This window comes from Lepeophtheirus salmonis, chromosome 1 (assembly GCF_016086655.4).
Source record: "Lepeophtheirus salmonis chromosome 1, UVic_Lsal_1.4, whole genome shotgun sequence".
NCBI classification, from domain to species: domain Eukaryota; kingdom Metazoa; phylum Arthropoda; class Copepoda; order Siphonostomatoida; family Caligidae; genus Lepeophtheirus; species Lepeophtheirus salmonis.
The window spans coordinates 33,998,531-34,015,083 of record NC_052131.2 but is presented as its reverse complement, the minus strand read 5'-3'; the positions used below and the strand labels follow the sequence as shown (position 1 = coordinate 34,015,083).

The window sequence follows — 16,553 nt, the reverse complement described above, 5'->3', positions numbered from 1 at the left end:
AGATACAAATGTTCTTATGATATTTTATTGGGACTCTGAGATCATTAAGAGGCTGTTTTTCAGTAATATAAAACCTCTTTTCCCTTCTGTCTTTCTATCCTTCTGTTCCACATATTCACTTTGTTTCTTTCTATGTCTCTTTTCTTCTACCTTCATACTTTGTTTCTATTTCTCCATATTCAGTCTTGCGACGCGCTTACCCTCTGCTAGTTAATATTAAAAATGTAAGCTAATTAGATTAAGAATACAAGTGTAATCTGAGCTCATTTTTGAGAACAATTACATTAGCTTTTTGTGTTGACAGTTAAACAATATAACCAAGGGAATTTTAAGAGGGGTATAAATATCCATAAATCATGATCAACTCAAATGACACAAGTTGATTGAGAATGATGAATTAATTTAACATTGAATGTACCAATTTTTTTTTTTTTTTTTTTCGGAGGGGGGATATATTTTATTACTGTGAACGGGTGGTTAGAAAAAGATAAGTTACATATTACTTTAAGAAGAAGAAAAAAGAATACTACATTCACTTCCTTCAAGGGGGAGTCTGTAAGTTTGGGCTAACAGCCCATCATTGTAAAAAGCGACAGTGATGGAATATTTGTAGTTTAGGAAAAGTGTTTTCTGTACTTATCCATGTATTCTAAGAAAAAAACTTAAATAAATTGTCAAATGGATATTAATTTTTGAATGAATGTGTTTGTAGGTTTATCTTCTCTACATATGTATGTATGTATAAACCAACATATGTCACTTCATTTTAGATATTTGATATAAAGTTTCGCTAGGGGTTGGAAAAATCTACAAAACTTTCACGGTTTCTAGACAAATAAGATGCTTCTCTAAGCTCCATTCCCTCTATTGCTTACTGATCTCCATACTTCCCGGTATGCTTAAAAAAGAATCCGAAAACTAACGCGGACATCCTTACAATTTGAAGAATTTTTGGGAGAAGAGTGGCATAGCTGTCGAGACGTTTCATTAAATTAGCTGTAATATGAAGGATATGAACACAAGTACCTCTCCGTATATATCAAGAATATCAGCAGGAATTAAGTAACGATGTCGACCCTTAATTCTAATCGGAGTCCAAAAAGGAATTACGTTTATAACTCTACAACAAATTCTCAGTAACACTCTTCGTCTATCACTCACTAATGATTACTTTCTACTTATTTTTCTCTCATCCAGAATAATGATAACAGCTTTGGAAAATAAAATACATATATTCATGTTGCTACAAAAAAAAAAGACTACCTCTTCCATTATCAAAAATTTCCATATAGTGTTGATTACCCAATCTTGTAATAAAAGTAATTCTTAAAACTGTGATACACTCCCGTATTTCCTTTCCAATGGGCCTACCATTGAGCAAGAATACTCCATATATAGAACGCTCACTCTTTTTTATTTTTTTCATGTTCATATTTTTTGACCGACTTAAGGCTTTTTTTCGTCCTCTTTTTCTTTAAGTAAAACAGTAATGATAAATAAATAATACAAAAAGTTGTATTAATTCTTTGTGACAATCTTTACACGATTGTTGAAATACATTATTTTTTTTTTTCAATTCATAACAAAATATGTAGACAATATTACCTGAACCAGGGGAGTCTGCTGGGGGTGGCTGGAGGAAGAAATATTAGGACCGGACTGACAGGTCTACAGTCTTAATTGGGTCAACAAGACCAAATATTGAAATGAATAGATTTATAAGCCCGTTGCCTCAGTCATGTCGCCCGGTTAAACGACACTTCCACCGGTTCAAGTAAGTAAAAAATCTCGAAGACTAACACTCTTCACTAGCGAGATAGCCCGTCCCACCGAGAAAATATACCCCCGATTTGACAGGATTTACTTTAAAACTAATTAATTAGTTAGCGGATTAGCATTAACAGACCCATGGGCCTACAAGTTCAGTATAAAAGCTAATAAAATTAGCATTAGCAGGTGCCCATCTCTGCTCTCTTCGTATATTAGCCGTCGGGATCACCATTGTAGTGCTCGGACCTTTAAGAGACTTGGTATATGAAATGAAGATCAACGCACTTTGTTCTTATCTATCCTCCTTTATTCCCTACTTAACTCCCTCTTCCCATCAGGGATCCCACCTTCCACATCTTGACATGATTACTACATAAATAAATGCAGAAAAGGAATTTCTATATTGTTTTTTTGGCCATTGTATTTTCTCCATTCTCCCAAAAAATTTATATTCTCCTCATTTTAAACTATGAAAAGTTTTACATGATTTTTAGTTGTAAGATAAAACATTATTTTTTTTCTCCACTCTCATATCGATGAAGCTTTATAAAAAATAAATATACCTACCAAATAATATTATCTTCGAGTTGTTTTTTTAAATTTTTTTTTGTATCAATAGCATGTTTAATCTAAAACGCAATACTATATAACAAATTATAGATTTACCAGAAAAAAAAACTCACATAATTAATCGTTTGTTGTTTTTTATATTTCAGTAAGGATGTCCGTCTACCTGTTCAGTTACAAAGAGCAATGGCAGCTGAAGCAGAAGCTGCTCGTGAAGCCCGGGCAAAGGTAAATATATACTTACATGAATTTTGGGACACTTAAATTGTCAAGCAGTTTCTACGGGTCGGGCTTTAGCACTTTAGTGTAATATTTAGAAAAGTGAAAATGCGTGCATGCGTGCAAGTTAAAAGAAGGAGTTCGTTTTTTACATTGCAAATTAGTTTATTTCCCTTTGTCTTGTAATAACCCCCTAAGGGTTGTGTTGTGTCGGTAATACTACTAATCATCAGTTCCATTTTTATATTTTTATCGGTCTGATATTTTTTTACCATTCAAAGGTTCTTAGGAAGGATACCTTCGTCCTTCCTACGATCTTAGCTATATTTATAGCTATTTTCACTCATAGCTAGATTTGAATAATATAAAGACGAAAAAAATAATAAATGATAGCTAGAAAGTATAGTAATATGTTCTAGCCAGACACCTACAACTTTAACCCTCAGGCTATGTTGAACAAATGAAACGACATAGTTAGTAAAGAACTCAAGGAAATTCTGACATATTTAGTAACTATGTCATTTCAGCCGTTGTAGTTACTATAAAAGACCAGTCTTAGCATTAAATATTTCATTAGGACGGGACAGATAGGACTCCAATATATATATATTTTATTTTTTTCAACATTCTTTATTTGGTTTATATATTATATATAGAACATACATATATATAAATAAACCGGAGCAATGGCGTAAAAAGTTACATAAATAAACATTATAGTCCAGTATTTATATAAACCAATCCAAGATTACATATTATCCATAGTTATTTTTAGCCAAACCAGTGTTTGTCTGGAGGCAAGGCTCCCCTACGGATCTCAAGATTTATAATATAAGGATATTTATTTCAGATTAAGTATACTTTTTATTTAAATAATAAAATCTTGCCTTTTCTGGTACAAGTTTCAAACTTAATTCCCCCTTCCCCTTTCCCTCAACATGTATAAATTTCCAAATCCTTCTGCGTAATTAGTATTCAATTACCTACAGCTCATTGAGTACATCAAACTTTTTAAGATGTTGTACGGGAGTTTCTGAATTTATCCTTGTTTCATCACTTAGAAGGGAGAAAAGGTATTACTCCTCTTGGGAGGATAACCTTTTAAATTTAAAATAACATTATTGAAGCAAGAATATATTTCCAACTTTGAAAAATAAAATACTTAGTACACTTTGCAGAAAGCCTCAATGTTTTTATTTTATTTATTATCCTATAAAAAAAAATAAATACTCCCACAACAATTTAATAAAGAATTAAAACGAATACTTACAGAGCAAGAGCGCCAACTGTTTTTGTTTTTGGTTGGTTTTTTTTACAACAAAACTGTAATATTTACTTAATTAAGTCAAATCACTTTACTATGATATAAATTGCATTACTAAGTTTGAGATATTTTGTTAGGTATGAATGTAACTAACAAGGCCTAAATTATTAAATTTTCAAATTTTTCTTTGAGAAAATGACTTTAACTTACTAGCTATTCAAATAGACAAAGTTGACTTGTTGTAATAGTAGTCCTTGCCGTAAAAATAGTTCTTTCTATTTTGATGCAACCAGTGTTTGATGAGATCCTGTTCATGACAGATCATCAAAAAAAATGAGCTTATATTTAAGTGAAAGTATTTTTCGGGGTACTCATGACATGTACATATCTGTATTGATTGAATAGCAATGTAAAAAAAAATGTTGAGAGCAGCCTTGGATTTTTACCTATAAAAAAAAGGGTTAATCATCATTAGGTATTCTTCATTTGTACCTAAAAAGGGAAACAATTGACTTCATCCGGATTTTTTATTTAATCTTTCTTCTATCCCAAATATTTTATCTATTTAAAATTACTATGGGAGAGAACGTTGACTATATGCGTATTTTCTTATATCTGAAGGATCTGACTGTATGGTTACATATATGTGGTAAATTTATGGGTCAAACCTTACTAACTAGTTATTATGTTTCAGTGAGAAATTAATGTTTAAAGTCAAAGAGTGGCTTGATGGGGAGGGGGTCAAGTCCTGCATGCTTACTAAAAACATATATTTAAAAATGATGAATATTTTATTTTCTTAATAAATAGAACAACACCTAAACCTTAAGCCAGGAAATATTTGGAAATTTTAAGATGATCAAGAGTCAAATAATTTATGTATATTTTTACTTAAATCAAACTGTGTTTCAAATATAGGTATCAATAAACAATATTATTTACTGTTATTCGTTATCGATAATCAATACTGTCACACTATGCCCCACAGCTTGTCAAGAGTACAATTGATACTACAGCTAAAGTACCTTTAACTAAATTGGACTTAATAGTTGCATGTTAAACTTTGCAAAAAAAATAATAATAATAAGTCTTAATAGCACGTGCACATGTTCAGTAATATGACCAAGAATGAATTTTGTGTCAACTAGTCCCCCTCTTTCTTTCTACTTGTGTTCTTTGGTATACTGGTACTACAGTGGTGGCAGGTAATAACGCGTTTAAAACGGTACTATACTTAATTGTTACTAGAACAGGATCTTTATATAAATTAATAAAGAAGTGTACCACTTAATACTAAACAAAAAATAAAGACCGTAAAATTTTAAAAATTATTCTCGTTGCATGTTGATGTTGGTATTTATCTTTGACACTATTTTTTATGAGGAAATAGATTTGATTTATCGGGCGTTGCCTGGAACATTAAGAAATTAAAATTAGTTACGGACGTTTCTGCTTTTTTTAGAGGAGATGATTAGGTTTAAAGAAGAAAAAATATTTAATTTGAACTATCGTTTGCTCCTCTTTCATATAACTGTTCAAAATCCTTTGTTTTATCTTCTCTTCCTTTCTTTCTTTCCTAAGCTTTATTATCTCCTTTTTAAAAAGAGCGTGCAAAGATACATACCAACATGCAGGTAGAATCGTTCGTAAAAAAATTTATGTTCTTTATTTTATTTAAAATAGTCGTTTGTTTGTCACAAAAATCGTTTTCAGATAAATGCTATTTAAACGCTGCCATATCTTTGAAGGCCAAAAACATTGTACGAAAACTATCTTTTGAGCCTTAAAAACTTATATGAAAAATTTCAACAAAATACATAGACACACATAGACATTTTCATTTAATATATAGAAGATATGTCATAAAAAAATGTTCCGCTGACTATATTTTGATAGGTTACTATATCTATCATGCGGTTGCATACAATTTATTTCATAAAACCTTTTTCAAATCTCAAAACTCTCCTGTCAAAATAAAGAAGTTCTGTGACTTAAAATATTTCATGTTTGGGTACAAATAATGCCACGTTAATAATATTTGAACAACCAAAAAATGTATTCATCATTATATTTTCTCTGTTTCAAACAGGGCAGAATCCCTCCCCCTTCCAAATATTTGAGCTAGAAAATGGTCCTTTATAAAACTTAGTAAAAATGAAATTGTTTTATACAATTTTTGAGCTAGCCCTTTCCCACAACTCTACACATAAATCTGATTACGTCCACTGTAAATGTAGGGGAATGCCCTTGACAATATTTTTTCGGTTTTAATCTTGTCAACTCCAGGCATTACCGCTAGTAATAAACAATGGGAAGTTTAAGAATTTATTTTTTATAATTTAAGAAGAAAGACGTAATTTGAAGCTAGTCTTATTCTAAATTCTCTTTTTTTTTTCCTCTATCAATATCAATAATAGTGTATGATTTAGTTATTTAGTTATTTTTAGTCTGCTTTTCCCGCTTCGTTAAGCATCATTTATTTACGAATATCATTCGTAAAGCATAAATCATAAAAACCTTCAATCGAGTCATTCTTCAGTAAGCATGTATTCAACGTATTATTATTTGAATTATTTATAATTCATATGAAGCATGAAATAATTAAATGAAGGATTTCTGCACAAATATTTATTTCACAAGAATTTCTTGTAGGTGTGAAACGCCTAGAAATTACGGGAAAATGGGTTACCAGAAGAGAAACACTAATACAAACATATGAAGTTTACATGTTCATAAATGTGAATTTTGAATGCATTTAATCATCTTGGAAATTCAAACTATTTATTGATGAATATAAAAGAAATGTCGACATTTCCCCTGTGGCACAGTCCTTCATTCTTTGATCAACTGTCCATAAATAGTGTGTACGTTGTGCATATATTGTAAATATATCATTTATGTTCGATTATAAACTTTATGTCTAAATCATAAACTAAATATATATCATGTCAATAAATTCGACCAATCATTCAGAACATTTATATTTTCAAAATTTATGTTGTTCGACATTTGAAGCTTAACTTAAAGTTAAGTTAGTTTAAATACAGTGAATTCATAAGTTTAGATTAAAGTCAACTAGATGTAACTTGATCTTAGTTTTACAACACATTGTATTTAGTTACAAAAAATATCTATGGAATTAAAAGTAATCAAATTCCCAATATATATTTGGAATTTCACAAAGAAAAAAAGAATGCGCGGAGAAAGCAGGAGGGATACATATGGTACTACTGAATTATGACCCTTGTTAATAGCAGCTGCCTGTTATATGATTTGCTGGGGAGAAAATAAACCACTGCTATAAACAAGAGTACAATTCAAATTTAAAAAAGCCTAAGTGCAGGAAAAAGAGTATATTTATGTTGAAATTCATATGTATCTATTTGAAAAAAAATATTACAACAAAGATAGGCGAGAATTCTTACTTCAGAGGCAGAAGTTAACACCATGGCGACCAATTGAATAATGAGCAAAAAATAAAACTGAGCATACGTAACAACCTTTTTTATTTACTAATTAATAACTTCTTTTTTTTCCTTACAAAAATGTCAACTCCAAATATCACTTATTCGTTGGGTGAGATGGGCAGAAAAATCTTTGATAGCTCCAATAAACAATACCTCTTGTCGCCCCTCCTTCTTAAAGTTATTTTCCATGTCCCAGTTTAAAAGCCCCGGTATGAATCTAATAATGTCTTAAATTGATTTATGAGCAAAGTAGATAGATAAAATGGACCTCAACGTGCGAGCAACTCGAAATTACGAGTTTTTTACAAATCGGTTACTTCTCATCGAACCATATCTTAAAAGGAATAACTAATTATTAATAATACATGAAATATAAATCCCTCAAAACAAAAAAATCTTTTGATTTTTGATTATATGGGGATTTCTGATTAAATAATTCCTGACATATAAAATAGAGTGTATAGATTTAATATCAGGAGGAAAAGTTGTCCCTACTACACAACATCTAAAACTGAAATGATTTTCATATTAACATAGAAGAGAAGAATAAAAAATGCAAAGCATTTTTTATTATCTTGTATCAAAAGTTGATTTGGTTAAAATACTTTTTTTATGTTTTGATCGTAATATTCTGTGTCTGTGGGTTAGCTTTTTCTCTAGAGGGGTTGAGAAATATAATATTGAATTGAATCTACATATGAATAAACGTTATTATAAAAAGAAACCTTTTTTTTCTCATTCTCAAAGCAACACATCAAAACTCTTTCCTTTTCTTTTCAATAAACATGTATATATGTACATAATATGATCAGCTCTACACATTTTTTTTCAAATGCAATGACACTTTAGTCCATACAATGTACAAATATCACAAATTGGTGGTAATTTTTTCAAATTAACTTTTTGGCTGTCTTTAAATAAAAGAGAATTAGAGAAATTAAAAACGGCGTTAACCAGCATAAACTATATTAACATTTAAGGTTGCGAGATAGAAAAAAATTAAAGTTCTGTTTTCTCATTGTTTACGTGCACAATTTGTAAACTTAACAACGCGTATTAAAACTTCTCTTAATAAAACTTTGTGGTATGATGCAACTTCTTACGTCATATTGTAAATCCAACTGACTTTAGTTTGTTTTTCACATATAAAACGATAATACGTCTTTTGGTGTGCCCCTGCGATTTTCTAGCATAGAAAAGAAAAAATCAAATTAAGTAAAAAAATATAAATACTTTTGAAAGGATTTTGTAAATATTTACTATTTTAGAAAAATAGTCATTAATTCCAAAGTTATTTATAAAATTTCACTGATATTCATTTTTCCTTCCATTTTTTCAATAGTAGAAAATCGCGGAAAACAAGAAAAGGCGTAGAATCTTTTTATATGTAAAACACAAATTAATAATGTAGAATGGCTCAAATTGTCAACATACCTAGTGGACATGTTTACCAACATAATAAAAACTAAATCTGAGAATCGAATAAGAATTGAATTCGTAATAAACAAATACTATTTTTTTATCAGAGTAGTATATTAATTACGTAAAGAAGAAAAATAATAGAGTTTTGTTTGTGAAATGTTTTTCGTATGTGATATGATTAAACAAACATCCTAAAGTGTAGCTTAATAGTGTGAGTTTCCTTTAAGAAAATAAAATTATATATTATATTTCGTTGTTAATAATTAATATACAATGGATATATACCACCATTGCTCCAATATATTGTTTTAAGATTTCAATGATAAATATATTATGTATGGGTGTGGATTTTTTGTTACTTAAAAGACGTTTTTATTTGAATTAAATGCTAAGAATGAGCTTGAAGCGATACGCGAATGAAACCATTAATTTGGTATATTTATAACTGAGTTACGGAGAAACGTTGAGATAGATTGAGTTTAAGTAAATATGCAAAAAGAACGGTTGGTACAATTACTTTGATCAGTACTGCTTAATTACTTATCCACGGCAACAACGAGCTGATGGAGTTGCACTGATTAATTATAAGTTAACAGTAAGCACTACATTTACTCCATCTGACTCTAGGAACGACTGAGACCCAAACCTACAGAATAATTTCTCCCGAGCACGTTGTCCGTGAGTTGCTAATTTTATTAAACAGAGCAATTTAGATAAAAACATGTGGGCGTGCTCACTAATCTTAACAAAAATCACAATCCTACAATCCTAATAGTTCCATATCAAAGTACCTAACCTCAACAACTCAGAATGTGATGAAATTGTAGCTGCATTTTTTTTTTTTTTTTTTTTTTTTTTTTTTGTAATCAGATAATTAGTTCGCAAGAATTGGAGTCCTTTATTTTTCCAGTTCCTGAAAAAAAAAAACTGTGTTGGATCCAGAAATATAATCCTCTGAAATCGTTACAACAAACAATGTATTTCATAAGAAGTAAATTATGCCAAATGCTTTATAGATTTATCGTTTTTTTAATTAGATTATGAAACGCAGTTTATTATATAAATATTAAATTATACAATCATCTTTTTCATCATAATATGATAAAAAAAAAGTGTAAATGCTTAATTTAATGGTTTATTGATATAAAGGACTGCATTTCATTTCTAATTTAAAGCGAATGATCTCTAATACAATAAAAAAAAGGGAATTGCATAAATATAGAACTTCATATTTTGGGAATTAATAATCAGATATTAAAAAAAAATGAAGATTGGGATTTTACATATACAGATCTACATGTATTTTATATTTCATCAAATTATGACATGATTGCATAAAAATCAACATAATTGAGTTACTTGCTTCGTTACCGTACGAAATGAACTCGTATGTGAAGGTACCGCTGTATCCATATACATTATGGGAAGCATTGCTGGAGTAGATGTTTTTATCCCTAAGATACAATTACAGTCTTCGAGTGTATTATATTAAGACACTTCAGTTTCCTGTAGAGTTGAGTTTGAACCCTTTACTGGTTAAATTCAGGCTTTACCTAATGAATAAAAAAGTAACATTCTCATTTTTATAAACTTTTATGGGCATTAGGATATAATATAATGAAAAAACATCAAAAATATTTTTTAATAAGAAAAATATATTAACAAGGCTTTGTCACATTATTTAACAAAAAAATTAAATATTTATATTTATGATCCATGGCTTTGAATGTACATGGGGACGAATGACTATAAATAATAACACAAGAACTTGATAAAAAATTAAAAAATATAATAAACATACGTAGAAGTAATTTCCTTCAAAAACATATTCCCTATATGAACATATAAACATATTCTTTATATTGATCATTAACTAGCTTTTGTCCCAAGTAGGGAGAAGAAATAGACTTGAAAATTAATGCTACGCCTGTTTATTTAAAAAGAGACTTTGAAGTACAACCAGGTGGTAAAGGGTTAACGAGTCCCAAAATTAAACATTTCAAGTCGTTGGCCTGGATTTGTTAAAATACGTTGAACACTCAAGAGTTGATAATAACAACAAGTATAAAATATATAACTGTACTAAAAATATTGTCTAAAAACAAGTCCTTTTTGTATTTCTGTTTGCAATTTTGAATATTTTTTTAAGAGCTATTTATTAAAAATATCTTTAAAATAATTTAAACTTTTAAATAAATGCTTAAATTGAAGCTTGAGTATAATTATTCATAGATTTAAAAAAAAAAGAGAAGCCTTTCAAATTGACTATACAATGCATGTGGATAAAAAAGATGTCAAAAAAAACAACTCTGTGTTATAGTTTAACAAATAACTTTGGCAATGCTGGTACACCCTTTAGTACATTAATAAATAGAAAGTGGGCATTCGTATTAGTTACCTGTGTTGTCAAGACACAAATATTTTTATACCCGCGTCGCTACAAATATAGGTATAGGTATTTTTGTACTTTTCGACCTATAAAATTAAACAAAATTTCCGTTAAGGGCAATATCCGCAGGATATTTGATTGAGTTTTGGGGCTATATGAAAAATTTGATGACTTTTTTATGAAATAAATTTTTTTTCGTAACTGTTTTATAAATACATAAGCCAATTGGATTGGATATCAGGAGTTAGAAGGGTTACGCCATTGGCGGGCTGTTTAAAATACGTTAGTACCTCGGTATCAATATAGTACAGGTATACTGAACAATACTAGTAGCTATTTCAGGCTCTATTTCTAATTTATCAACTCTTTTAGCATCGACTCAATCTACTCTAGTTGATAGAACATTAAACAAAGATGATGATGTTCTTATCCATATTTGACTGGCTGCATTTCCAAAACGACAAAATATAATTTCTTTAATATTTTCTTTTTTTGATTTTGTGTTGATGGTGATAAGGCTTTACCATCTGATGAGATGACAACCAAAGTCCTAACTAAGGCCGACTTATAACTTGGATTGATACGGTTGGGTCGAAATCCACCCATTCGGTGATCAATTCGTCCAAATCGTCTCAACCAGGTCGTCCGGGTCACTAAGTCCTTACTAAGGCTCCATCCGATTTTTAGATCAGTCTTAGACATTTTGTGACGGTCTTTTCGGGCCCTCCGACGATTTTCGTTTAATACCCCCCTTCCTATTTGTGTAGATTAAACCAATAATTTGTTGCTTTTGGTGTTGTTTCTTCGACATTTTATAGCAACTGTCACGTACTACACCTCTTTTGAAAGATTAAAATCTAAGAATTCCAATGACATAATTTGATTAGAAGAGTATCTATTATTTTATGCATAAAAAGCTAATTGCTTAACCGGATATTTTGGCTACCCACCCTATAAATGGGTATATAGGTAAAAATATAATAAATAAAGTATTTAGGGATGACTTCTGTATTAAAAAGCCATTTGAGCTTTCTTTTAACGGCAAGCAAAAAAAAAAATATAGATTTGTCTTATACATTTATGACATTATAAGCTTCTCTGTCTGGTGGTATATAATACACTATCGTTGCATCTAAAGACATATTTAATTAAAATCTTTTAGGTTAATATTTATTACAAATATCTTTTGATTAGCTTTAGATTATTATTATTGAATGAAAAGAAAGCAAAAAAAACACGTTCATTTACCGCATCATAATCTTTTCTACAATAAGATTATTTTATTTGTACATTTTTATTTATTTAGAGCACATGTGTGCCATACACTCGTCTATCCATTTCCACACCTACATAATCTCACAACATTTCCATTAAATAACAAAGAGGAAAAGTGAAAAAGCAAAAAATAAAAGAAAGTTATAAACTATGCATAAAAAACGAAAACAAATGACATCAATTTTAACATACGTATTATTATATTTAGGTAATAGCAGCAGAAGGAGAACAAAAAGCTTCAAGAGCCCTTAGGGACGCGTCTAATGTCATGGCCGGCTCATCTTCGGCGCTACAGCTTAGATACTTACAAGTAAGTTATTTTTATTACTCTTAACACCTTAAAATGTTATTTTAATGTATTAAAAGATGGGGATTCAAACCATATAGACTACTTTGAGAATCCCAATTTTAGACTATAGATTGTGTTTATGTGACGTCAGGATCTTTTATTTCAGTTGATTAGCCTTTTTTAATATATATAAAAAAAATTCGATCTTCAATAATAAACGAGATATTTGTTGAGCATTTTATTTCAAATCTTATTTTTTGGAAGCGTATAAAACTCACCTCTCCTCTTACTCAAGCCCTTACGAACCGGATACGATTTACAATTAAAGATGTCAAAATTTCCCTTTCTAAATTAAAGCTTGGAGACAGCTTATGAGGACATATAAAAAAGAATATGAAAATCAAGTATTTGAAGAATGTTTTGGAAAAGAGCAGCGTGGCTGTCATGAATTTTTATTCGATTAGCTACTAGCAGCCATGAGAAGAAGAAAACAAATACAAATTCATCTCCTTGACTAGCAAGGGCATAGACAGGAATAACTCAGATTTGGATCCTCCAATTTACTTTGAGTCCAATAGGGACTTAGACTTATAACTAGTGATACTAATCGAAAGCATTCTGGGCATGTTAAAATAAAGAAACCGAAAATCAGCATGGTAACCTGACAATTTGAAGAATGGTTAGGAGGAACGCAGCTTAGCTATCATAACATTCCATTAGATCAGACACTAATGGCTGTGACGAGGAGAGGGAGAGAAGGAAATAAACAAAACTTAGGAAAGAATTACTCCAGTTTCCATCTTCGATTCTAGTCTGAGTTCAACCAGGACTTACACTTTCCGGTTTCATTATTACACATAAATGTTCAATCAGGCTTTAAATATAATTGATGGTAGTAAAAAACGAAGCTCAATGCTCAGGAATTAAATAATAATGACAACAGCATTGGAAAAGAAAATTCCATCATCAGTTTCCAAACTTCGAAAAAACGGGCAAGCTAAAAATATAGCCGATTTTCATCACTACTTATAACTCTCGACCGTTGTTACGCCAGTGTTACTCTCCATCTTTTCGAACACACAAACTCGTGGTTTCTCTTGATACTTTGATGTTCTCTCCTCAACAATGAAATAATAATCATAACAGCTTTAGAAAATGCAAAATGCCAACAACAAAAAAAACCTGTCATAATATGAAATGCTTAGAGGATTTACAACCTTAAAGCATGGGCATTGCCCCAGGATAGTGACGCCACTTTTCTTTCATTATTGTTTTTTAATTTTTTGTATAGTTATTTGTTTATTAAGACAGCTTAGCTTAGTAAATCTGCACCATTTCGTCAATATTAAGGGTTTTTTCATACTCTATAATATAAGACTGGGATCACGACTCTTTCAAGATATTACGGCAATTAGTATGAAGGATTTTAATTGTACATAGATTGAGGGTCTCATTAGATTGAGAAATTTGTGATTTCGTCTCTACTGGAATAATATGAATATCCCTCGGAGTCGATTCGTAGACTAAGGGATGAGTCGAGAAGTGGAATGGATAACTTTTCACTTGTTTGTACTAAAATTTAAGTACTTTTGCTCAATAGGTAAAAAAAATTACTTTCTCACTATTGAATTTTAAATAATTGACAAAAATATGTTTGGCAACCCCTCTATTTGATTCAATCCTGAGACTGTTTTCATTTCTTATTTATATATTTATTTTTGGTTTCTTTATAAAGAGGAGTAATAAACAGTATACATAATTTGGAAAGAAGAAAAATAGAAATTATACTCCTTTCAAAGTTGAGTGCTTTATTGTTGAGTACATAATACAGAGTTGTTTCTCTACTATATGATTTATTTTTTGATAAACGAATGAAACCATTAAGAAATTGGGTGAATAAAGATATACAGGGGAGGATTATGTAAGTAAGAAGATTCGTAATTTTTATAGCTTCCAAAATTGAGATGGGGTTTACCTCAAGGGGAAAGTGATTGATGGAAGCCTAAACCAAAATATCTATAACGATAACGATTAAATAAGGTGAAAATTTGAAGAATAAAATTAAAAATATTCCTGTCAATATTCTTCAGATAAGCAAATAGATACATCGCCCAGCGACGAAATTGGGTCTGATATATAATTCATAATACATCATAGATAGCAAATATGGTACCATTTTTTAAATGTTCCTTTAATTGAGCAATTGCACTGATTAAGTATAATAAATCGTCATAGTATCATCACTTTTGATGTCCATATAGTTAATGTATATTTCTAGAACTTATTAAAATAGTACTTGCCGATATGTAAAAATAAATAAATCAGAAAGATGACTTGCTCACCTTTACAATTCTTTGAGCAATGTTTGGAAGAGGATCAGCTTTGCTATCATGACATTCTATTAGATAGACTATTAGTTCTCTCTTCAAAAGTTTATTGAATAATAAAAAAGTAATATTCATATTGGCAGCTGTATAATAGTTTTGCACGTGTTAAGGTCATACTTTATACAAATGTATATATTTTTTTTCTCTAGGAGGCACCATTGATTGATCATACACACATTGAGCTGATGAGAATAAAAATTTTATGATATGGGAAGAATAATTGCAATATTAATCAAAACAATATAATATATTTTAGTTGATGTAATTATAATTTGCTAACAAAAGAACGGTTGCCAAAAATATTACTTATATATATGGTTAGTCCAATTTCTGTCCACATTAAACAAATTCTAGAAGCATACTCCTTAGTAATATTTTCTTGATTTTACATAAATATATATTTTTGTCTATCATTAGTCAATAGGATATCGTTAGTCAATGTTGATTGAACAATGCCGATTTCTATCATCTTTGGGTACTTTTTATAAAAAAAAACAATTGCTACATTTTAGATTATGATGATTTTGTAGATATATATATATTTAGGCATTTATTCAAAATCCCATATTTCAGCTTATAAAAATGAATACATGAACTCACAAATTGTTTAGAAGCTCGCAAGATTCTTGAGACAAAGAGGGCGCACTTATTGATTTAAAAATTGAGCTGAAGGGAAAAAACAGTTTTAAATCATTCACTCATAAAAATCTTCCGGAAAATATCTTTAATTGTTTAAAAAGGACATTAAATAATTGGGAAAAAGTATAATGTGAACCCGATTGAGCAAGAGGAGGAACTCACTCAATGATTCTAAACAAAATAAGCAAGACTACAATTTTTAAATGAGTTAGTGATTGGGAGCGCATTTGAAATTTCTTGAATGGCACTAATAGTTTGATCATGAGTAGGAATGGGATTTTTGGTGAGTGTGAGTGGAAAGAGGGAGTAGGACTTATGTTATTACTTATTTGCGACCTGTAATAATATGAGCTATCTGTTGTATTATTTTGGGGTTAGAAAATGAATTACTGTAATAAAAAGGAGAGCCTTCTACATTTAAATTTGTAGAAGAAAAATATTATATCTACATTCAAATACATATGTCGAGTACACTCTAAAAGTTTGCACGAACGTCATACTTTATCTTTCTATCAATGGATATAAAGTGATGTAAATCCTGTAAATTTTTTAACTGGCACGTTTTTGGAATTGGCAATCTGAAGAATGAATTTTCTCTTCCTGAACAGATGTCATTAATATTTTATTAATGAGTAGTGAACATCCTTTCCTAGATAGATTCAACTATGTTCAATACCTGATAAAACATTCATGTGTGCACATGAAAAACGGAGGGTTACCCTCAGGATTTGTTGCAAAGTTATAATTGTAAGTCCTTGTTGGACTCAGAGTAGAACTGGGCATTGACATCGGAGTAATTTTAGCAATTGTCTTGTTTATTTTCTTCTCTCCTTCCTCCCCTATCACAGCTGATTATAGCTGATCT

General features: G+C 30.0%; 1 protein-coding gene across 5 annotated transcripts in view; it reads left to right on the top strand.

The window, feature by feature from the left end:
* Positions 1 to 16,553, top strand: part of LOC121125699 (band 7 protein AGAP004871) — a 430,618-nt gene that overhangs the window by 398,190 nt on the left and 15,875 nt on the right. For all 5 annotated transcript variants that reach the window (XM_071891491.1, XM_040720912.2, XM_071891499.1 and 2 more), the window contains exons 8-9: positions 2,487 to 2,565; positions 12,582 to 12,683. In XM_071891491.1, the coding sequence (XP_071747592.1) occupies positions 2,487 to 2,565; positions 12,582 to 12,683 (181 nt within the window). The remainder of the gene's footprint in view (positions 1 to 2,486; positions 2,566 to 12,581; positions 12,684 to 16,553) is intronic.